The sequence below is a fragment of the Equus przewalskii genome, chromosome 9 (assembly GCF_037783145.1).
Source record: "Equus przewalskii isolate Varuska chromosome 9, EquPr2, whole genome shotgun sequence".
NCBI lineage: Eukaryota > Metazoa > Chordata > Mammalia > Perissodactyla > Equidae > Equus > Equus przewalskii.
The window spans coordinates 15,370,740-15,395,517 of record NC_091839.1 but is presented as its reverse complement, the minus strand read 5'-3'; the positions used below and the strand labels follow the sequence as shown (position 1 = coordinate 15,395,517).

At 59.3% G+C, this 24,778-nt stretch overlaps 2 protein-coding genes and 1 long non-coding RNA gene across 19 annotated transcripts; 1 reads left to right on the top strand and 2 right to left on the bottom strand.

The window, feature by feature from the left end:
• Nucleotides 1-58: 58 nt before the first annotated feature.
• Nucleotides 59-7,717, bottom strand: KLC3 (kinesin light chain 3). 16 transcript variants are annotated; one of them, XM_070558032.1, is made up of 13 exons: nt 7,587-7,717; nt 4,731-4,996; nt 4,037-4,267; nt 3,680-3,749; nt 3,097-3,316; nt 2,609-2,696; nt 2,437-2,538; nt 1,826-1,999; nt 1,085-1,175; nt 968-1,005; nt 766-884; nt 536-599; nt 59-284 (listed from the first exon to the last, which is right to left on the bottom strand). In XM_070558032.1, exons 2-13 carry the CDS (start codon nt 4,986-4,988, stop codon nt 213-215), a joined length of 1,527 nt encoding a protein of 508 aa, XP_070414133.1. In that variant the 5' UTR covers nt 4,989-4,996; nt 7,587-7,717; the 3' UTR covers nt 59-212. The 16 variants fall into 16 exon arrangements, with proteins under 16 accessions (XP_070414133.1, XP_070414137.1, XP_070414139.1 ...); XM_070558036.1 differs by having other exon boundaries at nt 968-1,002; XM_070558038.1 differs by having other exon boundaries at nt 3,680-3,746.
• Nucleotides 7,718-13,319: 5,602 nt separating this feature from the next.
• LOC139073519 (uncharacterized) lies at nt 13,320-21,983 on the bottom strand. Of its 2 annotated transcripts, XR_011522346.1 has the most exons (3): nt 21,693-21,983; nt 16,706-16,889; nt 13,320-13,445 (listed from the first exon to the last, which is right to left on the bottom strand). It is a non-coding gene; the product is annotated as an uncharacterized lncRNA (long non-coding RNA). The 2 variants fall into 2 exon arrangements; XR_011522345.1 differs by lacking the exon at nt 13,320-13,445 and having other exon boundaries at nt 16,498-16,889.
• CKM (creatine kinase, M-type) lies at nt 15,110-24,546 on the top strand. The gene is made up of 8 exons (XM_008543593.2): nt 15,110-15,457; nt 17,464-17,674; nt 18,390-18,544; nt 19,015-19,147; nt 21,145-21,316; nt 22,374-22,497; nt 23,297-23,486; nt 24,014-24,546. The coding sequence occupies exons 2-8, from the start codon at nt 17,482-17,484 to the stop codon at nt 24,190-24,192; spliced, it is 1,146 nt and encodes a 381-aa protein (XP_008541815.2). The 5' UTR covers nt 15,110-15,457; nt 17,464-17,481; the 3' UTR covers nt 24,193-24,546.
• The last annotated feature ends 232 nt before the right edge of the window (nt 24,547-24,778 follow it).

Below are 24,778 nucleotides of genomic sequence, written 5' to 3'. Positions count from 1 at the left end.
GTCCCAGCTCGGGGGAGCTACTGGGAGGACCTTGCAGGAAACCTCAGGCGGACGTGGCTGGCTGCCGACTCTACAGCCTTTAATCGCGGGAGGAGAGGGCAGCAGGCACGCCCGATACACTGGGTGCCCCCCGGAGGCGGGGACATGGAAGACCCCCCGCCCATCCCCCTCCAGTCTTCCTGAGAGGCTGCGGCCACGCGGTCCTGCCGGCTTTAGCGGGCGCCCAGGTCCTGGGTGCTGGTGCTGAGGGTCCGAGGGGTCTCGCTCAGGTGCCGACTGGGGAACTGGGGACGGGATGGTTCAAGGGTGGGCGAGGGGCAGGTCACAGCTCTACTCCAGTCGCCACCAGGGCCACCCCAGCAGCCTGGTGGCCAGCTTGCTCATCCTCCTGTCCGCACATCCCCCTGCCTCTTCCCCCAGTAAACCCATTCGTTCTGTCCTCGGGGCCATGCCACCTGCAACCTCCAGCCCCTGGCTCCCCACGCCAGCCCGTCACCCCCCTTCCCTTGCCTCAGGTGCCCCTGTTGCCCCTCACCTGGGGCCCAGCAGCCCTGGGACCATCCGTGTTCAGCGTGTTCAGTGACACGGCCCTCTTCATCCTGCAGGGGAGGGGTGGGGGTAACGGGGGGTCCAGGAGCGTCTGGCCCCTCCCGGGGAAGACTTCTCCGGCACCAGGTCCCATCGCACATGTCACAGGGCAGATGGAACCGTGGAAGGTTCCTGAGCAGATGTCAGGGCTCTAGGCCGACCTGCTCCAACACTCACCCGGCCGCCCCCGCCGCCCCCTCGCCTCGGAGTCGGGAGACCAGCTTCTCGCTTCCGCGTCGGATCGACTCCCGGAGCGACTCTCGGAGCTTCGACAAGGAGCTGCTCCGGCGAAGGGTCTGGGGGCGGGGCACACCGGTCAGCCCCCATCCCATCCAGTCCGCATCCCCACCCCGGGAGCCAAAGCAAAGCCCGTCTTTACCTGTTCTCTGTCACCGGCTGTGCCTGTGCTGGGGGCTGCTGGGGAACAGATGGGGACACTGCAGTGGGGACGCCGAGGAGCCCCCTGGGGGAGGGGAGCAGCGGGGCTGGGGCTCACCGAGAGGGGCGGGCAGGTCCTCCCTGCTGAGGATTTCCTTGTACAGCTCCTCCGCCTGCTGGTACTTGTTCTGCTTCAGGTAGGCTGAGGCCTGGGGGAGGGGGTGGCCTGGGTCATCTTGGCCCAACTCTGGGGACGTCCCAGGCCCTGGCACTGCGTCCGGACCCCTCCTCCCCGACCCCAGGAAGGAGCCTGGGCTCACCCCGCACTCGAGGCCTCGCCCTACAGCAGAGGGGGTTTGGGGCCCGGGGCCACCACTTCCCCCACCTGGGTGACCGAGGGCAGGGGACTTCCCGGCTCAGCCCGTTCCCTGCTCTACCTTGGGCCAGTGACACCACTTCTGTGTGCCTCAGTTTCCTCATCTGCAAAATGGGGCAAGGGCAGCACCTACCTCCTGGGGTCCTTTAAGCGCTGGACGGGAGGGGACAGTACTAAGGAGGGGCTCAGTGGCCCAGTAAATCGCCGTGCTGTCTCCCGCCAGTCTCCAGCTTCTCCGCCCCGGGAGCTGTTCACTCTGGCCGCCGCCCACCCGCCCGTTTCCTGACTTCTCTGTCCTCCGCGCTGAGCCACCTCAGCAGTCAGGGCCCAGCTTGGAGTCTTAGGGGACACCTTCTCTGAGGGCCGGGCAGAGGCGGGGCTCCGTGCTATCCCACCCTCCAGCCAGTGGGCACCTCCCCGCGGTGCGGCCCGTCAGTCCACGGGGCCCCAGGACGGAGACGGCCGCACGCACCGCGCCCTCACCAGGTTGTTCTTGGTCTTGGCCACGTTCGGGTCGTGGGGCCCGCCCAGCGCCTCGTAGATGCTCAGGGCGCGGGCGTAGTGCTGCTCCACCGCCTCGAACTTGCCCTGGTTCTGGCACAGCAGGGCCAGGTTGTTGAGCTGCTTGGCCACATCCGGGTGGTCGGTGCCCAGGACCTGGGGTCATGGGGTCACAAGTCACTGGGGTTCTCCAGGATTGGGGGGGCCACATGATGCCAGCAGCCACGATGGGGGTCACGAGTTAGGGGTTAAAAGATCAGAGCGGACAGTTAGTTACATGGGGCGGGGCCAAGGGCAGAAGTTGCACCATCAAACTGGGGATTCACAGGTCAGAGGTCATGGTGGTCCAGAAGCTCACGGGGTACAGGGTTAGGATGGGGCTGTGCTGGTGGTCACGTGGGGTTGGAAGGTCAGGACATGGTGGGGGCATATGAGGTGAGTCGTAAGAGAAGGGGGTTAGAGTCAGGAGTCAGGATCAAGTGGAGCTCACAGAAGGTCAGGGTGGTGGGTCATGGGACTGGGGGCTCACAACATGAAATGGGAAGGGCCACACAGGACACGGGGCTCCCTGGGGCTGGGCAGGGGGACGGGACCTTCTCTCGGATCTCCAGGGCGCGCTGGCACAGGGGCTCTGCCTCCCGGTATCGGCCCCGCTTCCCGTAGAGGACCGCCAGGTTGTTGAGGGTGGCGGCCACCTGTGGGGTCAGGGAGGTAGGTCAGGGGAGGGCCAGTCCCCCAGCACCCCCCCCCCGGGCCCCCACTCACGGCGGGGTGCTCGGGGCCCAGCGTCTTCTCCCGGATCTGCAGGGCGTCGTGGAGGAGGTCGGTGGCCTCTTTGTACTTGTTCTGGTCCCTGTGGGGTGACCCCGGAATGGGGGGTGGTCAGCCAGGCTGGGGTAGCAGGGGCCACGGCCTGGGCTCATCCTGGCAGGCCCAGGGACCTGGCTGAACCAAGCATGGCTGGCACCCTTCAGGGGTTCCTTCTGGGTCCCCCCACACTCAGGTCTACACAGGGTCCCTGTACCCCCAAATCGCTGCCAAGCCTCTGGCCACCCCACGTCTCTTCCCCACTCTGTTGGGGTCTCTGTTGTCCATCCTCTGACTCCTTTTTGCCTGGTCTAGGTGGATCTGTCCCCCCTCCCCACCACCGGGTGCCCCACATCGGCAGAGCAGGACACCAGGGTCCCCCCCTTCCATCCAACAGGTCCCTGCCCTTGCTGCCCCCTCCAGCCCTGGCCGGCTGCCGCCCTCACCGGTACACCAGCGCCAGGATGTTGAGCATGGTGGCCACATCAGGGTGGCAGTGGCCTGAGCTCCGCTCCAGGTCCTCCAGGGCCTGGCGGCACAGCGGCACAGCGACTTCATAGCGGCCCTGCCCCGCGTACTGGATCACGAGGTTGTGCAGGGTCCGGAGGCGGGCTGGGATCTCATAGCCACCCTGCTGAGCTGCTGCGGCCCCCGCCGCCTCAGGACCTGGGGTGGTGGGCACCGAGTCACACGGCAGGCCTCCTACCCCTCCAGCCCCTCATGAGGGGGTAACTCCCCTACCCAGAGCTGCGGCAGCCTCGCCACCCACCTGGCCCCTGGGACCCTGGGCCCCGCACTGGCTCCTGAGATGGGGTCACAGGCGTCGACTGGCCCGTGGGGCTGTGGACACCAGGGCCTGCCTAACTCCACACCTTCCAGCCTCACCTGCCCGCCGTCACCCCCCACAGCCACCTGCTTCACCCTCCTGATGCCCTGCCCTGACCCCCCAGCCCCCGCAGAGAGCCTGGGGTCCAACAGCCCCTGCCCAGCCTGGCCTTTCACCCTCCGTGGCTGGGCTCCCCCGCCCACCTTTCCTCTCGTTGTCCTCACTGGGAAACAGGGAGGCCAGGCTGTCTCGGCGAGGCGGGGACTCAGGCTGCTACAGCGAGGACAAGAAAGTGGGGTGTCATGTGGGTTGGGGGCATGTTTCAGAGACTGGGGTCCCAAACCACAGGGTTTGAGGGAGGAGGTGGTCTCGAGGCTCGGGGGTCCCCTGAGGGCTTGCGGAGGGTCTGCAGGCTTCGTGGAAGCTGGGGGGCTTCTGCAGAAGTCCGAGTGGGGCTGCGGGTGTGGGGTTCTACAGAGGAGCGGGGGGTCTTTGGAGGGTCCAGCGCACTGGGGGCTCCGGGGGAGGGTTGGGGGCCGCCCGGCCCGGCCCCACGGCACCTGGCTCTCCGCGGGCGGGTCGTACTGCCGCAGCTGCCCGAGGAACTCCAGGTGGCTCTTCTCCTCCTCCAGCTGGGCCACGGCCTCCTCGCTGGCCCGCAGCCGCCGCTGCGTCTCCTCCAGCTCCTCCCGCAGCCACGCGTTCTCCTGGGCCAGCCGCCGGGCCTGCGCTCGCAGCCGCTGCTGCTCGGCCTCCAGCGCGCCCACGTGCGCGGACAAGGCCAGCAGCACCTGCCAGGGTGGGGAGGTGAAGGTGGGGGCCTGGTCCCTACCCTGCCGGACAGCCCCTGGCCCAGCCCAGGGCCTCAAGTCAAGCCAGGGCACCCCCACTCTATCCAAGATCCCCCAGATTCTGCAGAGACCCCTCCAGTGTGGCTCCAGAGATGCTCAGAGGCTCCCAGGGCCCCCTCTGACTTCCCCCAGGCACACAAAGTATGCTCAGGGACCCATCAGATCCACCCATGTGATCCCAAAGTTTCCCCGGGATCCACAGTTCTACAGAAGGACCCCAGCTGGTACAGGGGTCCCTGTCACATACAAAGACCCCCCAGTGCAGCCCAGGGACCCCATCTCTGGCCTAGGGCCTCCCCCACCCAGGCCTGGCTCACCTAGGCCTCCCTGTACCCTAGGCTGCCCCCTCACCCTGGGCCTCCCCAGGCCCGAGCCCCATTCCCCCCAGGTGGTCCCCTCCTACCTGGGCCTCGCCCAGCCCCAGCTCGATGGCCTCCAGCGAGTGGCTCACCACCTGCTGCTTCTCTTCCAGCAGCTCCAAGCCAGACACAGGGCCCTGTCCCGTCAGGGCCTCCGCCAGGTGCCTGGCCAGGCCGTGGTGCTCCGCCCGCAGGGCCTCCAGCCCCTGCACCACTTGTCGCGTCTGCCGCACCAGCTCCTCAGGGCTCAGGCGCTCTGGGCCCAGCCCCGCGCTTGCCGGGGCTGCCACCTGCACAGACATTGCTGCTCCTGGAGGGTGAGTGGGATCCGGGAATCACTGCCAGGCCAGGCAGGCCGGCCCCTCAGCCTCCGCGCCATCCCGGCCAGCAGGACCCATCCCGGCCAGCCCTCTGCCTCCGTGCTCTCCTCACTCCGGCCAGCACCCCGTCCCACACCCATCCTGGCCTCCCCGAAACTGGAAACGTTCTAGGCCACCTTCGCCTGTCCCCTGAGGGTGACTCCAGACCCCCACTGTGTGTAATTAACCAAAGGAAGCAACCGCGGTCTTGCCCGCAGCTCACCTGGCTGGCCCTCCCCACCCCGAGGACCCCACACACCCCGGCCCAGAAGTCCCGGCTGTGGGACCCGGGACTGGAGGTGCCCTCCTCTGCCAGCGTGCAGGGCGGGGCGTGTGGAGGCGGCGGCCTCTCTGTGAGCTCATTCTTAGGGTGTTTTTGTTGGGAACCAGTCAGACCACTGGGGGTGGGGCAGGAGGAGAGGGCCAAGGGGCTGGAGGGCCGGAAGCAGAGGAGGCCTCCAGGTGGGGGGGGCAGTCAGGGAGGGTGCCCCATGGGTCGGCTCTCAGGGCCTGGGGAGCTGACAGATCCAGAGGGAACGGGGCTCCGCCCTTCACTGCAGACAGGCCCAGCCAGCCCAAGGCGTGTTGGGACACACATGTGGCAGGCGTGGCCCATGGATGTCATCATCCTGGCCGTGTGACAGCTGAGGTTCTGAGGCCGAGATTGTACTGGGTGGGGGTCTCATTTGTGGGACTTCGTGTGGTTGTGAGTGACAAGGTCAATGCCCCTGGTGATGCCTCTGGGGCGCGTGTGCACACACACACACACACACACACTCTCCTCTCAGAAATAGACCTCAACAATGCACACCCTCTCGTCTTAAAAACACAACGCACCACACACATTCTTACGTCAGAAATACGACACACACATTCTTCTTTCAGAAATAACACCTGTACACTCCAATTTTCGAAGTACAACTCAGGTATATTTTCCTTTCACAAATAAAAGGCAACATATGAAGAAACTCCTTCTCTCCCCCCTCATCTTCAAAAATACGACCAACTCCAAAATCACTCACGTTCTGACTGTTTCCTTGTACTTGTCGCCATGACACACACCCTGTCCCACACTCGTATGGTCCCACAAGCAGTCACCTCTCCATCATCTGCCTTCTCCAAGCACCCCTCACCCCCGGATTCACTGTGGCCCCGTCCCCATCTTCCCCACTTCCTCCCAGACCCCCTACCCCCTGCCAGGTCAGCTGGGGATTCGCAATCCTGCACGTATGTGGCGCACACACAGATCCATGGACATGCAAATGACCCCTGAACTCAGATCATGTTATGCTGTCACAAGTGGGTGCCCACGGCACAGATGGCTGTGGAGATGCACAGCGGCAGTTCCACTGTGTCCACTGGAAGCAACCCGGCGGTTCCTGCACCCGCTCGCACACTCACGATCACATACACTCAGATACACAGTAAGGGCAGGCGTGTAATCCTGCGGATTTTACACACGGCAGGCTCTCGATCACTATCAGTCTCTCTCCCTATGTAGATATGTGTGTATATACGTATGTCACACCATACCTAGCCACACACACAAGCCCCATAAACAAAGACAATCACACAAGTTCATCAAGTCATTCTGACAACCACAACCATCATTCACACAATTCCGCCGACGTACACAACCTCCCACAACGTCACGCACAATCTCAGACAGCTGAGCCAAATGCTCCAGACACAGCCTCGCACACACCACCCACAGCCGGATACCACCAGCCACAATTGGTAACAGTCACAGCCACGCATCCCTTGGGCTGTTCCCTCCATACACACCAGCTCCCACCCTCATCCAGCGCCCCCAGCGGCAAACCCCCCTTCACGTCCTCGGCCCCATGCGCACAACCACCCAGCTGACAATGACCATCACAGTCACACCGCACACATCCATGCTGTTCCACACACCGGCCCACCCACCCCACTTTCCAGGTAGAAAGACAGCCACACACCCGCCTGGTCACACTCACACCTAATCCTGCTAGACACAGCCACCCCCCGCCAGCATCACAGACACACCATCAGAAGTCGCCCACATTTTCACAGCACCGAAACACTCCCACACCATTCACAGGGTCCCTCTGTGCCCTCGCAGGGTGACACCGACGGTGCATCTCCCTTTCACACCCATACCCGCAACCTGACGCCATCACACACACTCTGGAGCTTCGCATACCCTCTCTCATGCACACACACCCCCTCGCAGGCAAGAGGTCCCCACCTCGGCCAGCCCCCCAAAACCACGCGACTTGCTCCTGGGCGGCGGCCCCGCCCCGCGCGCCGTCACACGAGCCCCCTCCCTCCCGAGGCCCCGCCCCGGCCGCGCGGCTGTTTACCTGCGCTCGGGGGAGGGGGCGCGGCCCCGGCTTGGCCTCCAGACCCGGGGAGCCCCAGGGCGGGCAGGGGGCGTCCCGGGGTTCCAAGGCCCGTCCCCATCGCCAGGCCAGCGGGCCCAGGGGTGCGCCAGGCGCAGCCCCCCGCCCCGGCCCCATCCTCGCGGTCCCCGGGGACTCCGCCCCGCACTCCCGCGCCCACCTGATCGCCGACGGCTCGGGACCCCGCCGCCCGGGCTGCGCCCCCAGCCTCCGCCCCGCGCTCCCGGCGGCGCCCCGCGACTCGGCCCCCGCGGCTCCTCCGAGGGGCGGGGCGGCTAGGAGCCACGCCCCCAGGTGAGGCCGGCCCCGCCCACCCTTGGGCCCGGCGGGAACAGCGGGACCAGCGGGCGGAGCCCGGGGCCTTCGGGGCACGTCGAGCCCGAGGATGCTCAAGGCCTGAAACCGAAGCCGGAATCTTGGAAACTCGGAATCTTGGAAACTTTGGCTCCCAGACCGATGACCTGCCGCCGGGCCTTTGCCTTGGCCGTGCCCCCTGCTGTCGTCGTCTATCTGGTCTCTTCTCGAAGGCCGCTTCCTCCAAGAGGCCTCCCTTGCCTGCCCCCTTTCTAAATTACACCCTCCGCCGCCAAACATGCCTCATTTCTCGGCTGGATTTGGTTCACGAAACTTTTCAGGGCCTAATGTTATTTCAGGTCACACAGCACATTATAATGTTACGTCACGTTCTTGGCGAGGTGACGTGATAGCTAAAGAGTGGCTCCGGGTTCAAATCTGATTTCAAGACTGGCTGTGCAGGTCTTGGGCAAGGAACTTAACCTCTCTGTGCCTCCCGCTTTTCCTAATCTGGAAAATGGAGATAGTCAAAGGCGGCGAGGATTGAGTGAGTTCATACATGGATAGGAAACACTTAGCACATGCCAGCTACCGATGGCGTGATGTTATCGCTTCTCCCAGGCTAGAAAGTCCGCTCCCGAGGGCTGGGCTCTGGATGGTCCGCGCTCTATCTTCAGCGCTAGAACAGAGCCTGGCGCAAAGGAGGTGCCCAACAAATGTTCGTTGCATGACTGAATGAATGAATCAAGTCCTGGAAACGTAAACCGGCTAAAGCTGGGCGCGCGGCATAGAATTCGGTTCAATGCGAGTTTTTCCGAACTCTGACGGTAGCCGGGCCCCTGCACATGGATATATAGGAACATAGGATGCTCCCAGCAGAGGGCGCTGCCGGCCCGCGGACCAGGCCCAGACCCCGCGCGGCTCCTCGGCCTCCCTCAGAGCAGCCGCCGACCTGCTCTCTACTCATCAGTTCCTCGAGCCCCAGGGCAGATGCTTCCTCCTCCGGGAAGCCCTCTTGGACCACCCCAGTCTGGATGAGACGCCCCTTCCCGGCTCCTGCAGCCTCCTGGGCTCCCACATCCCAGCCTTGCCCTCTCTGGGTCCTCAGCGTCTTGAGGATGGCTTTGCCTCCCGCACTGGACTGTAAGTCCGAGGAGGGGATGACTGACCAGGGCAGTCTCACCCGCTACTGTGTCCCCAGGGCCACGCAGCACAGGCTGAACACAGAGAAGGCACTCCGGAGAATGGGTGTTGACTGATTGTCGGAAAATAAGACGCCACCCACCATGCACACTCTCACTTTTCCAGCTTATTTCTAGGGAACGGGGTAGAAGGGAGCAACTGAGTCCCTCCTCTTCCCCCTCCTGCGTTGTTTTGGCCTCAGGACACTGGACGTTGGTTCTGGATCTGCCACAGGCTTACTACAAGGCAGCACAGGGACTGGAGCCGGCGCGAATCCCTGCTCCGTCATTTGCTGGCTGTGTGACCCTTGAGCCAGGAACTAACCTCTCTGGGCCTCAGGTTCCTATTCTGTAGAACAGGACTCACAAGGGTAACCTACTTTGCGAGGCTGTTGCGGGATTAACGAGTAATCTCTTTAAAAGGTTTAGCACTGAGCAGCGGGTGGTCACGCCGTGGGGATGGGGGGGGCGGTGGGAGGGGGTCGGAGCCAGCTAGATCTGAGTTCAAATCCTGGTCTCGCCATTTCCTTTCCGTGTAACCTGGGGCAAGCAATGATTTTCTGAGCACGTATTTCCCTGTCTGTTAAGCCAGGATTGTCACACTCATCGCATAGCACAGTGTTGAGGATTAAATGAGATAAAGGCAGAAGGTGGCCGTTTCTTTAGGCCGGCCCTGCGCCAAGCTCTTTGCACAGCACCAGTGAGGGCGGGAGTTTCTGAGTTCTTACCCAGGACGGGCCTTACGCCAAGGCTTGTAAATTAGTCCTCACACCAACCTGATGAGGTCAGTGCTATGATTATCCTTGTTCCACGGGTAAGGAAGATGAGGCACAGAGAGGTCAAGTGACTTATCCAAGGTCACACAGCCAAGGAGTAGCAGAGCCCCGGAGTCCATACAGGACCCCAGAGGTAGGCACTATTGCTAGCCCCAACTAAAGATGGGGAAACTGAGGCTCGAGAGGAGGAATCCCTTGCCCCAGACCACAGCCAAGAAGGCACTCAACAAAACTCCTGTCCTCTCACTGAGGGCCTCAGTTTGCCGTGTCAGGAAAACGGGCGGATGGGTTGGGGCCTTTTTGATTTTCACCTCTTGGCCAGTTTTTAAAAAGTTCCCCTGCCTTTGTTTAATTTACAGAGTAATGCGCTGTCAGAAAGAATGTCACAGAGAACAGAAGACTAGTCTCTCCTTGGTCCCTAGACATCACTCCCACCAGCAAACATGATGACCCCTTTCTTTCTTTTTCTTTTGAGGAAGATCAGCCCTGAGCTAACATCTCCTGCCAATCCTCCTCTTTTTGCTGAGGAAGACTGGCCCTGAGCTAACATCCATGCCCATCTTCCTCTACTTTATACGTGGGACGCCTACCACAGCATGGCTTGCCAAGCGGTGCCATGTCCGCAGCCGGGATAACAGTTCGGATAACCGGCGAACCCCGGGCCGCCAAGAAGCAGAACGTGCAAACTTAACCGCTGCACCACCCGGCCGGCCCCCATGACCCATTTCTGATATCCTTCCAGAGGCATCCCACGGGCACGGATCGTGTGTGGCTGTGTGAGCGTGGTGCCCATTTAAAAAAAACAGAAATGAGAAAAATCTTTACCCACGGAGGGAGAGGGGACGGCGGCCTTGACACTGGGTGTGGTCATGCCACTTGCTTTGGCCAATGGCCGAGGGGCACCAGGGACGCTGTGCCAGTTCTGAGCTTCGACCTTGAACATTTCCTTTTGTGACCCGGCCTCGGCATGAGAAAGACCTCCCCTGCATGGCCCACACCATACAATGTCCACATATTGTTAAAAGATAAACTGAGGCACGGTAAACATTTTAAGAGTTTATTTGAGCAAAAATAGATTTGAATCGAGCAGCGTCTGATCTAGCCGATAGAAAGGAGCTTCGAGGAGCAGGACAAAATGAAGGACTTACAAGAAGGGAGCAGGAACAAGGAGGGTGTGTTAGGCCAAAAGGCAGCTTGGTGACTCTCAGGTCACTTTCCCTGATAGGGGACATCAGGGGTCTGCCAAGCAGACACCGAGGGAGGGCTGATCAGGCGGTTCCTGATGGACGGGTTTAAGATTCCATTTTTTAAAAATTGTCTTTATTTATTTATATATTTTTTCTACTCTTTCTCCCTCAATCCCCCCAGTACATAGTTGTATTTTCAGTTGTGGGTCCTTCTAGTTGTGGCACGTGGGACGCCGCCTCAGCATGGCTTGATGAGTGGTGCCATGTCCGCACCCAGGATCCGAACTGGCGAAACCCTGGGCTGTTGAAGCAGAGTATGTGAACTCAACCACTCGGCCGTGGGGCCAGCCCCAGGATTCCATTTCTGGGAGAGCCGAAACTGTCATTAGGTTCAGTGAGTATGAGGGGCTTCTGGGAGGTGACAAGGTCCCGAAGGTGGACCCCTCACGAGTGGGATTGATGCTTTTATAAAAGAGATCACAAAAAGCTCCCCTGTCCCTTCTGACACGTGAGGATAGAGGAAGTCTGGGATCTGGAAGAGGCGCCTCCCCCGACCCCACTGGCACCTTGATCTCAGGCTTCCAGCCTCCAGAACTGTGAGTAATAAATTTCTGTCATTTGTAGGCCACCCTGTCTGTGTTATGCAGCCCGAATGGACTCAGGCTCTTAGCAATTATTCCAGAGCACTACATATAGATTAGCTTTTTCCCCTTTTCACAGCTACATATTATCCCATTAGGTGACATCTCATCTTTTGTCCATTCATACATAAAAAGATTTTTTAAAAGCCACTCATCAGACAAAGAAGAAATGAGAACAGAAACTAGAAAATATTTAGAAGTGACCAGTCATCAGACTGCTCTATAGAAAAACCTACTAAAAACACTCTCTTGCTGCCTGTGACCATGCGAACAAATCTCAGTAGACGGAATGTTGAGCAGAAGAAGTCAGACAGAAGAGAGGACAGCCTGTGTGATTCTATTTACACGAAGTTGAATCACAGGCAAGACTGATCTATGGTGTTAAAAGCGAGGATAGGGGTCCCTTTGGAGAAGAGAGGGGACACTGAGTGGGAGGGGGCATGAGAGAGCTGTCCAGGTGCTTGGTCCTGGTGAAGCTTACTCAGATGGACACATATATAAAAGTTCATTGTTCTCATTGGGCACTTTGCTGAATGTAAGTTATACCTCGACAAAAAGGTAAATTTAAGAAACTAAAACATGAATGAATGTGACCATCCAAATGCTCCAAATATAACATTTTCAATGTAAAGAGTAAATTTGAAATGTTAACAGAAAGTGAAAACAAACAACCAAAAAACAAAACAAAACAAAACTGAGATGCAGCTAAAGCAGCACCTAGAGGAAAACGTATAGCCAAATTCATAACAATGGATTTGGAGGGACTGGGCAGGACGGAAGGGGAGTCATGAAAGATTATCTCATTTGCCTGTCTTCCACGGCCCCACCACCACATGGGCCTGACGTCCAGTTGGTTACAGGGCTGCAGCAGGCCTGGCCTTGCTGTCAGGGAACAAGAAGCAGTGGGCAGGTCCTTAAGGCTCTGGTTCTGGGGCTGACTGTGATTTACAACTCATCTTCCCTGAATCACTTGGCATCATAGACCACAAGGACTGGGAGAGGAATTTTGGGGTTGGATGAGGAGAGAGTTCTGGGGTGGTGGGCCATGAGGATGGAGTGCCACCTCCCAGACTCTCTCCTGGAGGTGGCAGCCCCATCCCCAGAGGAGGGACAGGGACAGGGGAGGTGGTAGGAAAAAGGGAGAGTTTGGGAGCAGAGTTGCTCTGCAATGCCAGGACCTTGGGGGTGAAGGGAAAAGAGTACAGACTCTGGAATTCCAGAATACTGGCTGTGAGCTTGGGTGACTCCCTTGCCTTCTTGCAGCCTCAGTGTCCACCTTCTGTAAAATGGGGCTTCAGCACGAAGAGGTGGGATCAGGAAGAGGTTACGAATACAAGCTCAGGGACTGATGATCTGGTCCAGTCTTGTTCTGCTACTTCCCAGCTGTGTGACTTTGGGTAAGTGACCTGACCTCTCTGAGCCTCATTGTCAGGAGTGTTAAATGAGTTAATATATGTAAAGTACTTAGCATAGCACTTGACATATAGGAGCGCTCCATAAGAGTCAACTATTGTGGTGGGGACTGCAGAGTGGCCAATCAGTGTCCCTGCTAACCTTCTGCTAGCACGTCCAGGGAGCATGGTTCTGTAGGTGGGAGGGGGCAAGACCAGGGCAGGAGAGAATTCGGAGGAGATGGAGGGTAGGAGGAGGGATGGACAGGCCTTGGAGACTGACGGGCTCTGGGGAGGGGGCTGAAAGATGTACGATGGGGGTCATCCTACTCCCCAACACCAATTCTTCCTATGAGACTCAAAGAAGATAAGGCGGGTAGAGCTCAGGACGCAGGGTCCTGCTGGAGTGTTTGATTGGCTCACCCTGATCACATGACTGGACTGTTGCTGCAAAGGATCCTGGGAAATGGAGTTTTTGACATTGTTGGCTTCTTCAAAGGAGGCTGTCATCAGGTGGGAACGCCCCAAACACAGAAAGGGCTTCTGACACTGTGTGGCCAGAAAGAATGTCAAACGTCCCCACAAGGGCTTCTTAGGGGTCCAGGGGGCCCGGCTGTGCCACCCACCAGGTCTCTCCCCTGCTGACAACACTCAGGGGCTCCTATCCCACCCACAGAGGCATGGAAACTCCTCCTGTCCCCCTTCCATCCTCATCTTCCTCCTGCTCTCTCCTCTGCCCCATCTGCTCCAGTCCTCCAGCCTCCTCCCTGTCTCTCAGATATGCCAAGCCACACCCACCTCAGGGCCTTTGCACCTGCTGTTCCCCTTCCATATCCCCAGATGGCTGGCTCCCTCCTCTCCTTCAGGTCTCTGCTCAGATGTCACCTCCCCACGGAGGCCTGACCTGACCTCCCCTGCTGTGCCATCACTCATCTGTCACCCTCTTTCATTTTCCTTCAAAGCCCTTATGGCCCCCGACATCACAGCATACGGTGGCTTGGGGTGAGTTCTGCTGTGTCCCCAGTAAGTGCTTAATAAAAAATTGGTGAAATGGTAAATGCATTATGATTCCAGACCAACTCCTTTTAGTTATCCCTGCCTCAGCTTCCCTAACCGTGAAGGAGAACTTTGCCACTCTGACCTTGCCGGGAAGGGACAGGTGGGTGGAGAGCTCAGGCGCTGGGCCCCAAGGAGAAGTTTCCTCCGCGTCCCCCTCCCCACCAGGAGTCTAGGGAGATTCTAGCAGAGAGAGCCCCGTTTCCCCAGGTCAGCCCCCACTTGCCTGGGAAGAAATGGGGGAGACCCGGGAGGCACCAGAAAAGATGGAGACCCAGGGAGGAGCGAGGACCCCCAGAGGGAAAGGAGCTTTCTGTTCTAGGTTGCAATCCTGGGGGCTCCCTGGGCTCGCTCGTCCTGAAATCTTGGCGCCTTCCAGGCGGAGGACGCAGCTTCCTGTAGGCCCCCCTTTCACCGAATCCCCTCTTCAGCCCTTGAGGTCCCCCCTGGTCACACACTCGGTCACACACTCGAGGCGCCCGTAGCTCCTGCTCCGCCCGAGTCGCCGCCCAGCCCCCTTGCCCTGCGCGCCCGGCGCCTCCCGGGCCCGCGGCTGCCCTTGTAAGGAGGCGAGGCCGGGGACACCCGAGCCGGCCGGTTATAATTAACCCGGACACGTGGCGACCCCTCCCCCGACACCTGCCCCCGCGCCCCCCATCCCGCCCCCATCCCGCGGGGCTCGGCCTCCGGCAGAGGAGACAGCGCAGCGCGCGCTCTAAAAATAACCCCGGTTCCCGGCAGAGTCCCCGGGGCGTCCCCTCCAGAGCGGAAACCTCCCGGAGGGACGGGGACTGCAGCGGGATGGCGACCACCGCCTCCCACCCCGGCCTTGAGTTGGAATCTCCTCCGCTCCGCCCAGCCTCAGTTTCCCCCACCTCACTCCCCAGGAGGAAAGTGCATCCAGGCACAGGCTTCTGGGGTCAGCCTGCCCTGAATTCCCACTCCTGCTTTGGTCATATGCTCCCTATAGTCGGGTGACAGCGGGCAAGTCACGGCCTCTCTGGACGTCTGTTTCCTCTTCTGGAAATCCAGATTCCTGGCTCTCCTGGGGCCATTGCGAGGTTTCCCCACGTGCAGGGCCCAGGACACACTGCCATTTCCCAGGGTCAAGGCCACCCTGGCCGAAGAGAGGCCTGTACGTGCCTGGGACATTTCTTGCCACTGTCTCGTGTCCCTGACTGGGGGCCAGCTGTCCCCGCCAGCCCAACTCAGCACTTGGTCGGGGGATCAGCTTGGAGGGGGTGGCCAGGGCCCAGCCCCTGGGGCAGCCCATACAAGGCCATGGGGCTGGACGCAAGGCATGCCTGGGTCCAGGATGGGCCCGGTGCCCAGGGAACCGGGGGGGCAGCTCAGCTGCTCTCGGGGGCCCCCTCCCTGGGGGCAGCCCCTCCCAGCCAATAGCACAGCCCGGCCCCCCCTATATAAGGCCAGGGCTGGAGGCCCATCCTTCGGGTCAGTGTCACCTTCCAGGATAGAGACAGCCCCGTTCAGCACAGCCCAGCCAGGTACCGCCTGCGGTGGGACTCCGGGTGGGGGCCGGAGTGGGGGTGTCCATGGGGGCCAGAGACCTGCCCGGCTCTGGCAGGGGTCTCGGGCATCCGCCCGACGTCCTCCTGCATACAGGTGTGCAGGAAGATGGACCTCTCGTCTGGGCGTCCCCTCCACCTGCGAGCCTCCCGCTGGGGCTCGCGACCTCTGCAGCCCAGGGTCCTGGGGAGGGACCCCAGAGACAAAGGAGTCTTGACAGCTGCCAGCTGTCATCCCCTGCAGGGGCTGCGGGCCTGGCCTTGTTCCTGACGCTTTGTCTCCAGAAACGGGCTGCCACCAGACGTGCGAGGCGCCTGCGCCTCACCCGTCCCGGTCCACAAGGGCGGGCGCTGTGGGTTCTTTGGGGTTTCAACCCTGTGGGTCCCTGTTGTGTCCCACAGCAGTGCGACCTTGTGTCTGACTTTCCGTGGTCCCCGGGAGTGCCTGTATCCTGCATGTGTCCCAGAGCCCGGGGGTGTGTGGCTGTGACTTTGTGGTTTGATCTGGGGGTCCCAGATCGCATCTGGGGGGATGTGAGCGTGTGTGGCTCTGGGGCTATTTCTGCTCGTGTCTCCTGGGCTCAGGGCCCTTTCCTGGGGGTGGGGGTGGGGACGCCCTGCGAAGGGGTCTTTCTGGGCTGGGAGCCCTTGAGCCCCAGGGCCTGGATGCATGTCCGCCCCGCCGTCCTGGCCCACCTGTCTCCGGCCTGCTGAGCTGGTGCAAGCTGAGCCCCTGGAATGTGGGCAGCGGGTTTGGGGGGCGGCAGCTGGCGGGGAGGAGCCTGCCAGCTGCTAAAAATAAACCCAGGCCCTGGACAGCGGCTTCACAGGGCTTCGTGGTCCCCATCCCCCACGGCCTGAGGCCTCTGCCTGGGTCCCCATCTCCTTCCCATCATCCTCCCTGCTTCCCACTCCTGGAGCCGGGAGAGAGGGTCCCCCCCCCAGCACCACCGCTGAAGGGTCCCTCCTCCCTCCTGGGTCTTGCAAATAAAAATAATAACAAGAACGGCAGCCATCCCTTCTGGGTACCAGTTCCCAGTCCCATGCCGGGACCTGTGCCTGAATTCGAAGAATCCGCCTGGGAATCCCAAGGGGAAGGCTCAGTTCACAGGAGACAGAGGCTCAGAGAGGCTGAGCCACCGGACTAGGATCACACAGCAGGGAAACAGCATGGGTGGGATTGGAACCCAGCCCTGTCGACCCCAGAGGCTGAGCTTTTCTTCTCACCTGAGCCCTGCGGGAGAGTTGTCAGCAAAACGAGTGAGGTCAGGCGCCTGGCCCTCCCTTCCACGCTGCTCCTCATCTCTTTGACTGAGCACCCAAGAACCGTGGCGGAGAGGCTGTCCCCTCTCTGGTCACACACTCATTCCCATCAACACCGTCCACCTTCTCTCCAGCTCCTCACAGAGACCTTGAAAATAACGATGATGATGATAATAATAATAACGGCTGAGCAAAATAATGCTTATTGTGTGCCAGGCACTATTCCAAGCGCTTTATATAATTAACTCGTTTAATCCTTCCAGCACCTCCATGAGCTGAGTGCTCTCACGATCCCCATTTTACAGATGAGTAATTCGAGGCACAGAGAGGTTAAGCAACTTGCCTAAGGTCACACAGCTTGTTGTAAATGGCAGAGCTGGAACTCAAACCCAGGCTGTTTGATTCCAGAACCCATACTCTTATTCATACCGCGATGACTACTCTGGCCCAAGGGGTTCCCCTCTCCATTTTCCAGCTGGAGAAATTGAGTCTTTAGCAAGGTCACTAGACCAGGGTCACCTGCCAGGATTTGGCAGAGCCAAGATCCTAACCGGAGACTCCTGATGCATCTTGTCAAGATGCAAGAGCTCAGAGAGGGGGCTTCCTCTTGCTCCAAGTCACACAGCGCAGAAGTTAGGCCTGACCCTCAATGCCCGGCTCTGTGCCCTTGCTGGTCTCTGCTGGCCACAGGCTGACCTCCCTCTCCTGGCCTGCCCCCCCAGGCCCCCAACACCGCCGCCATGCCGTTCGGGAACACCCACAACAAGTTCAAACTGAACTACAAGCCCGAAGAGGAGTACCCGGACCTCAGCAAGCACAACAACCACATGGCCAAGGCGCTGACCTTTGACATCTACAAGAAGCTGCGCGACAAGGAGACTCCATCGGGCTTCACTCTGGATGATGTCATCCAGACAGGTGTGGACAACCCAGGTAAGCGCGTCACAGGGAGGAGGTGGGGGCTCAGGGAGGGGCTGCCAGGCCTCCATCCCACCTCCTGGGTCCTCAGTTTCCCCACCTAAAAAATGGGCCCCCCTGGTATGGAAACATTGGAATCAGCGCCGGAAACAAAGTGAGCTCTCGGGACCTGACAGGGGGTGCTATTGGTGCTGTGCTCGCTCTCCAAGGGCCCCCGCGAGGGCGAGGGGAAGTGGTGGCAGGGGCTCCGGTTCCCGAATTCGCCTGCGACTCATCGTAGCATCGAGGGGAGAGGCTCTCTCTTTCCCGGCCTCTCTCTCCCCATCTTGGAAACAACCGGATCTTTCAAGTCTCTGCTTATCTGTGGGAGCTGATAGTTGAAGCTTCTGAAAATTTTTAGGTAAAGCCTCCAGGATTTGGGGACTCTGAAATGGGAATACTTTTCATACCTTGTCACTGGCCCCCTGAAACTCCCTTCCTGCTCTGCTGGGCCCCCCAGCATTCTTCTCTCACCCCAGATGCCACCTTGACCTCTCCCAGCCTTCCCACCCTGTCCTGCCAACCCTCGGCCTTCTCACTTCTGACCCAGAGGTCTTGAATGAAGCTCTGCTCACACACACACACACACACACACTCGTGCGTGCACGCACACACAGACTACACTGGACCCAGGAACCCAGGCCTTCCCTGCTGGGGACAAGCACCTCTGACCCCACCCTGACACCCCCAGGTCATCCCTTCATCATGACCGTGGGCTGTGTGGCCGGTGACGAGGAGTCCTACGTGGTTTTCAAGGAACTCTTCGACCCCATCATCCAGGACCGGCATGGGGGCTACAAACCCACCGACAAGCACAAGACTGACCTCAACCACCAGAACCTCAAGGTCGGCTGCCCCCAGGGGAGGGGAGGCCTGGGGGACAGAGGGCAGAGGGAGCAGGACGGAGGTGGAGAGAGACGCAGAAGGACGGAGGTGGGAAGGAGCACTCAGAGACACAGAGATGGAGAGAGAGACAGAGGGAGATGGGAAGAGAGAGAGGGACAGAGAGACACAGGGACAGACAAGGAGACGGGCGGGGGGAGAAGCACAAATCAGACGTGTAGAGAAGGGAGAAACAGAGGCACAGAGACAGGATGGAGAGGGTCAGAGATGGGAAGACAGACAGGGAGAGAGAAGAAGAGAAACAGAAATAGCGGGGAAGAGAGGTTTGGAGAAAAAAATAGGGACAGATGAGAAGACAGCAGCGAGCCAGAGAGGATGGAGGATCTGGGGGAGACGGGCTTGCTGGGGAGGGGGCAGCTGGGGAGGCGCGCCCAGGAGGGTCCACCAGGCCCTGACCCCCACCCGTCCTCCAGGGTGGAGACGATCTGGACCCTCATTACGTGCTCAGCAGCCGCGTCCGCACTGGCCGCAGCATCAAGGGCTACACGCTGCCCCCCCACTGCTCCCGCGGGGAGCGCAGGGCGGTGGAGAAACTCTCCGTGGAAGGTGAGACCCCTACCCTGCCCACCCTGGGCTCACCCAGCTCTGGCTCTGCTCCTCCGTGGGCAGGTCTCTGGCTCCCTGGGCCCCCATATCCCAAAACACGGAAGGAGCTTGGTAAATAATGGCTGCTTGGTGAGTGACAGCTGGCAGTATTATCCCTGGTGGAAGTCTGGGGGGCTGTTAAGACATGAGGGGCCTTGAACAGATCCATGCAGATGCCCACCTGCACCGGAGTCCTGACATCCATGCATCCATCCAACCATCTATGCATCCACCCATGCATGCATGCATGCATCCATCCGTCCATGCACCCTCCTATCCATCCACCCATCCATGCATCTATCCACCCATGCACCCATGCACGCAACTATCCACGCACGCATGCGTCCATCCATGCATCTATCCATGCATGCATGCATGCATCCATCTATCCATCCATCCATCCATTCATCCATCCAGCAAACATTTGCGGTTCTTATGGCCCTGTGTGGGGAGCTGGGGCCCCCAAGGTGAATAAGATGGACAAGGTCACAGCTCTCACAGGGCTTTAGCCTGCTGCGGAGATGAGAAGAAACACAGAAACCAATCAAGCAAAGAACAAGATAATTCCAAAGGGCCATGAAGCCACGAAACAAGGGGTGTGGCAGAGGATGACGGAGGGGAGCTAGCTTAGAAAGGAGGGTTTGAGACCTGATTGACAAGGAGGAGCCTGCCTTGGGAAAAATTCCAGGCAGGTGGAACAGCAAGTGCCAAGCCGCTGAGGTGGGAAGGTGTGTGGGAAGAGCAAGGAGATCTGAGTGGCTGAAGCCGCGCGGGCGAGGGGGAGAGGGGAGGAGTCGAGGACAGAGGGCTGCAGGCGGGCAGGTTGTGCAGAGCCTGTGGGCTGTTGGAAGGTGGAAGCCATGGGAGGGTGGCGCGCAGAGGAGGGACTGGTTCAGACTTCCATGGATCCCTCTGGCTGCTGAGTGGGGAAAAGACTGCCAGCAAAGAAGGAGCAGAGAGACCAGGAGGGGACAACCGCAGTGGTCCAGGCAAGGGATGAGGGATAGCAATGGGATGCAGAGAAAGAGTGGGTATGTTTTGGAGGTAAAACCCATAGGACTATGGTTGTTCTGGTAAATGTTTAACAACTGGCTCTCAAAAAAAAAAAAAAAAAAAGCCCTGATTTGCAATGGCTGCCAATTTCTGTGGGGTAAATTCTCCCACCACGGCCAATTGTAAGTTATCAACGTGACGTCATACAGAGACGGGAAGAGACGCAAAGAGATGCCAGGCAGCAAATCATTATATAGTATTTCCGCCACACAGATACGATAGATGAAAGTGGCTTCAAGAATATAGATGATGGTAAATGTAGTAGAATAATCAGGAAGTGATAGTTTTGAGGATTTATTACCTTTGTTTTAAGTATAATTTAGTCAATTGTAAGTTTACATATTTTATTTTTAACAATATACTATAGTATATAGTATAGTATAGTATATATATAGTATAGTATACATATAGTATATATATAGTAATGTATAAAATGTATATAAATATGTATATATTATGTAAATATTATGCATATATACATATATTTATTATCCACAAAACGTATAATTATTATGCATAGGAATATATGCGAATCCTATATATACTGTATGATAGTAATTTTGACTGATGGCTCCCCAGATTCCTGAGACATTGACTTTCTGGAGTGGGCACCGGGATAGTGTCGCTTGCCGGTGCACTGGATGCGAGGGGCAGGGTGTGAAGGGAGAGTCCACGTCTTCCAGCCTGAGCACTTGGGGTGGCTGTTCCGGGGACCCGGGCAGACAGGGGAAGAGCATGCTTCAGGGGATGTCATGAATTTGGGTTTACATCGCGTATAGTCGCCTTTAGGACCTCCACGGGGCCAAGGTCCAGGTCTGTTAGGGACAGCAGTGAGGGGTCCCTGGGCCCCCACACCCTGCTTGAGGTGGACAGGCTGCTGACCACGCTGCCGTGTGGCCCCTCAGCCCTCAACAGCCTGACGGGTGAGTTCAAGGGGAAGTACTACCCTCTGAAGAGCATGACGGAGCAGGAGCAACAGCAGCTCATCGACGACCACTTCCTGTTCGACAAGCCCGTGTCCCCGCTGCTGCTGGCCTCAGGCATGGCCCGAGACTGGCCCGACGCCCGTGGCATCTGGTGAGGTGCCCCCTGTCCCAGGGCAGCCCCTTTCCCCCAACCCCCTCCCGTCCCCCCCTCACCTTCCTCCTCACTCCTCCACCAATGTCAAGACCCTACAAATAATGACCTTGCCAAGTGCCCCAGAAAATGATCTTGCCCCCCCGCCCCTGCCTTCCCTGTGTTCTGTGTGTCACATTTTGGGAAACTTGGACCAGAGAGGTGGCAGTTAGGAACTCAGGTTCGAGCCAGACTCCCTGGGCTCAAATCCCAGGGCCACCACTTAGCAGCTGTGTGACCTTGGGTGCATTATTTATTGTTTCTCTGCCCCAGTTTCCTCCTGTGTAAAATGGACATCACACTAATTCATAGCTGAGGATTAAATGAGCTCACTTACGTAACGTACTGGAAACAGCACCCGGTATCCAGGAAGTGCCAGTCCATCTCGGCTGTTAGTATGATCTTTACCACTAACTATTGTTGCTAGTTAGGCTTTCCATGAATCTTTGAATCCCTGATTCTCAGAGGCAGGATTTAAAAAGTTTTCCAGAATCTAGGTTTCAAACGATTTGAAGCGTCTGGGTTCTAAGTTGGCCAGATTGGATGAGTCTAAGATTTCAAGATTTTAAATATTTTTAGGTCCTCAGATCCCACTCATTTCAGATTCTGTGATTCCGTGGTTTCAAACATTTCCAGATCCTGAAGTTTTATGACGCTAAGACTCTATTCCAGAGATGTCACAATGTGATGGGAAGGTTGTCTGTCCTGAGACCAGATGTAGGATTTCCAAGATTTATCCATTCTGATTCCGGGCATCTATTTTTTAAAGATTCTGAGATTCTAAGACTCAAAGACTTAAGACCCTAAAAGCCCTTGATCCCAGGATTCGAGCTTTCACACACCCTGGGACCGTTAGTGTCCGCCGGCTTAAGCTTCCGCGGTTTTGAAGAAGCCGATGATGTCCCGCCTCCTGCCCCACAGGCCCGCTGCCCAAGAGCGGGGGGCATGTGTTTGCAAGAGGGAGGAATGGGGTTCCCGCGGAGCTGATTCCTTCGCCTCTTGCTGCCCCCCACCCTAGGCACAATGACAACAAGAGCTTCCTGGTGTGGGTGAACGAGGAGGACCACCTCCGAGTCATCTCTATGGAGAAAGGGGGCAACATGAAGGAGGTTTTCCGCCGCTTCTGCGTCGGGCTGCAGAAGGTGAGGGCCTGCCGCTCACTGACTTCTGACTCCACCCTGTACGCCCCCCAACTTCCCAAGGCCCCGCCCCTCGGATCCCGGCTCCTCCCCATGCCAAAGCCCCGCCCCTCAGCACCCGCCCCACCCACTTCCCAAGGCCCCGCCCCTCGGACCCTGGCTCCTCTCTATGCCCAAGCCCCGCCCCTCAGCACCCGCCCCACTCCTTCCCAAGGCCCCGCCCCTCCGGCCCTGGCTCCTCCCTATGCCCAAGCCCCGCCCCTCACTGCCCACTCCACCCACTTCCCAAGGCCCCGCCCCTCGGGCCCGGGCTCCTCCCTATGCCCAAGCCCCGCCCCTCACTGTCCGCCCCACCCACTTCCCAAGGCCCCGCCCCTCGGGCCCGGGCTCCTCCCTATGCCCAAGCCCCGCCCCTCACTGTCCGCCCCACCCACTTCCCAAGGCCCCGCCCCTCGGACCATGACTCCTCCCTATGCCCAAGCCCCGCCCCCAGCACTCACCCCACCCACTTTCCAAGGCCACGCCCCCTGGAACCCGGCTCTTCCCCTATGCTCAGGCTCTGCCTCTTAGAACCTGCTTCCAAAGCATCTTCGAGCGCAGCACCCTTGGAATGCTTGCACTGTCTGTGTCATGTGGCCCCTCCTCACAGAATCTCCTCCCTCCTGGGTTCCAGCCCCGCCCCCTCGGAACCTCGCCCCCACTCACATCCTCACGCCTTGTCCCTCAGAACGCCCTCCCGGTCGCGCGTGTGTTTGGCGACCCCCACTGGCACTGACCCCTGGTCCTCTTCCCCCTGCCTCAGATTGAGGAGATCTTCAAGAAAGCCGGCCACCCCTTCATGTGGAACGAGCACCTGGGCTACGTGCTCACTTGCCCATCCAACCTGGGCACGGGGCTGCGTGGAGGCGTGCACGTGAAGCTGGCGCACCTGAGCAAGCACCCCAAGTTCGAGGAGATCCTCAAACGTCTGCGCCTGCAGAAACGGGGCACAGGTGCGGCCCCGCGGCCCCGCACGCGGCGTCTGGGGCGCGCCCTTTGCGGCGGCAGAAGGGAAGCGGGGGCATCCCTGCGGGTTCTGGGGTCGGGGAGGCTGCCGCTCTGTGAGCCTCAGTTTCTATCTCTGCAAATGGCCATCAGCACGCCTTATTTCATAGGAGTCAATATGACAGCATCATGGTTGTACAATATACCTTGTGTACGTCCCCGGCTTCCTAGGGGCCTCAGTTTCCCATCTGTAAAAAGGAGGATGGTGGGGGTTCGATCCCAGGCAGCCTGGCTCCGGAGCTCACTCTTACCCACCATGCTATATTTTCTTGTTGGATGGTTGAGGGGTGAGGTACCCAAAGCCGGAGACGGGGGAGCTTGAATAGACAGACGTCTAGGGGGCTGTGCGTGCACGCAACCTGTTACACAGTAGGCACTCAATACATGCGGCTGTCGCAGTTGGCACGGGGGCCGCGTCCCGACCCCGCCCCTGCACGTCTGCTTCCTCCTCACGCCCTGCCTCCTGTTTCCGCAGGGGGCGTGGACACGGCCGCCGTGGGCTCCGTGTTCGACGTGTCCAACGCCGACCGGCTGGGCTCGTCCGAGGTGGAACAGGTGCAGCTGGTGGTGGACGGTGTGAAGCTCATGGTGGAGATGGAGAAGAAGCTGGAAAAGGGCCAGTCCATCGACGACATGATCCCCGCCCAGAAGTAGGCGCCCAGCCTGCCCGCCGCCGTCGACTGCTGGAGCCCCAGCCCCCGGGAGGCCCGGGCCCCCTGGAGGCCCGCCCCTTCGTCCCTGGCCCCGCCCCTTTCCTCCGGAGGCCCGATCGTGGTTGGGTCCACCCGGGGCTCTATCCATCCATCTCGGAGTTCCGATTCCAACCACAATTCCAACCAATGGGCTCCATCCTCTGGGTTCTGGCCAATAGGAAGCCTCCCTCACGCGCTCTCGTCTTCCGGAGCTCCGCCCACCACCTGGAGCTCTCGCTGGTGGAGCTCCCCAGCGCATCTGGGGCTGGTGCTTTTTCTCCACGCAAAGCAACAAATAAAAGCAATGGTGGCCTTAGCTTTGTGTGCGATGCTTATGGAGGGAGGAGAGACTTTTGCAAGTGGCCGCTGTGTGACTTCGAAGTGGTTCGCCCTTTCTAGGCATCTTTTATCACATCTCTAAAATGAAGCCAAGTTAGGGGACAGAGTCAAATCCAAAAATTGTAAGGCTCCGTGGGGGAATCTGAGATCCAGAGAGGTGTGGCTCAGTGTCACATAGCCAAGCTTGGGCCCTTCCCAAACTCGACTCC

Coding starts and splice junctions, on each gene's coding strand:
- KLC3 (XM_070558027.1), bottom strand. CDS start 7,487: ATGGGGACGGGCCTTGGAACCCCGGGACGCCCCCTGCCCGCCCTGGGG. Junction 3,750..4,036: donor ACCCGCCCGCGGAGAGCCAG/GTGCCGTGGGGC, acceptor TCCTCGCTGTAG/CAGCCTGAGTCCCCGCCTCG. Junction 285..535: donor CCAGGGCTGCTGGGCCCCAG/GTGAGGGGCAAC, acceptor TCCCGTCCCCAG/TTCCCCAGTCGGCACCTGAG.
- CKM (XM_008543593.2), top strand. CDS start 17,482: ATGCCGTTCGGGAACACCCACAACAAGTTCAAACTGAACTACAAGCCC. Junction 18,545..19,014: donor TCAACCACCAGAACCTCAAG/GTCGGCTGCCCC, acceptor CCCGTCCTCCAG/GGTGGAGACGATCTGGACCC. Junction 22,498..23,296: donor TCTGCGTCGGGCTGCAGAAG/GTGAGGGCCTGC, acceptor CCCCTGCCTCAG/ATTGAGGAGATCTTCAAGAA.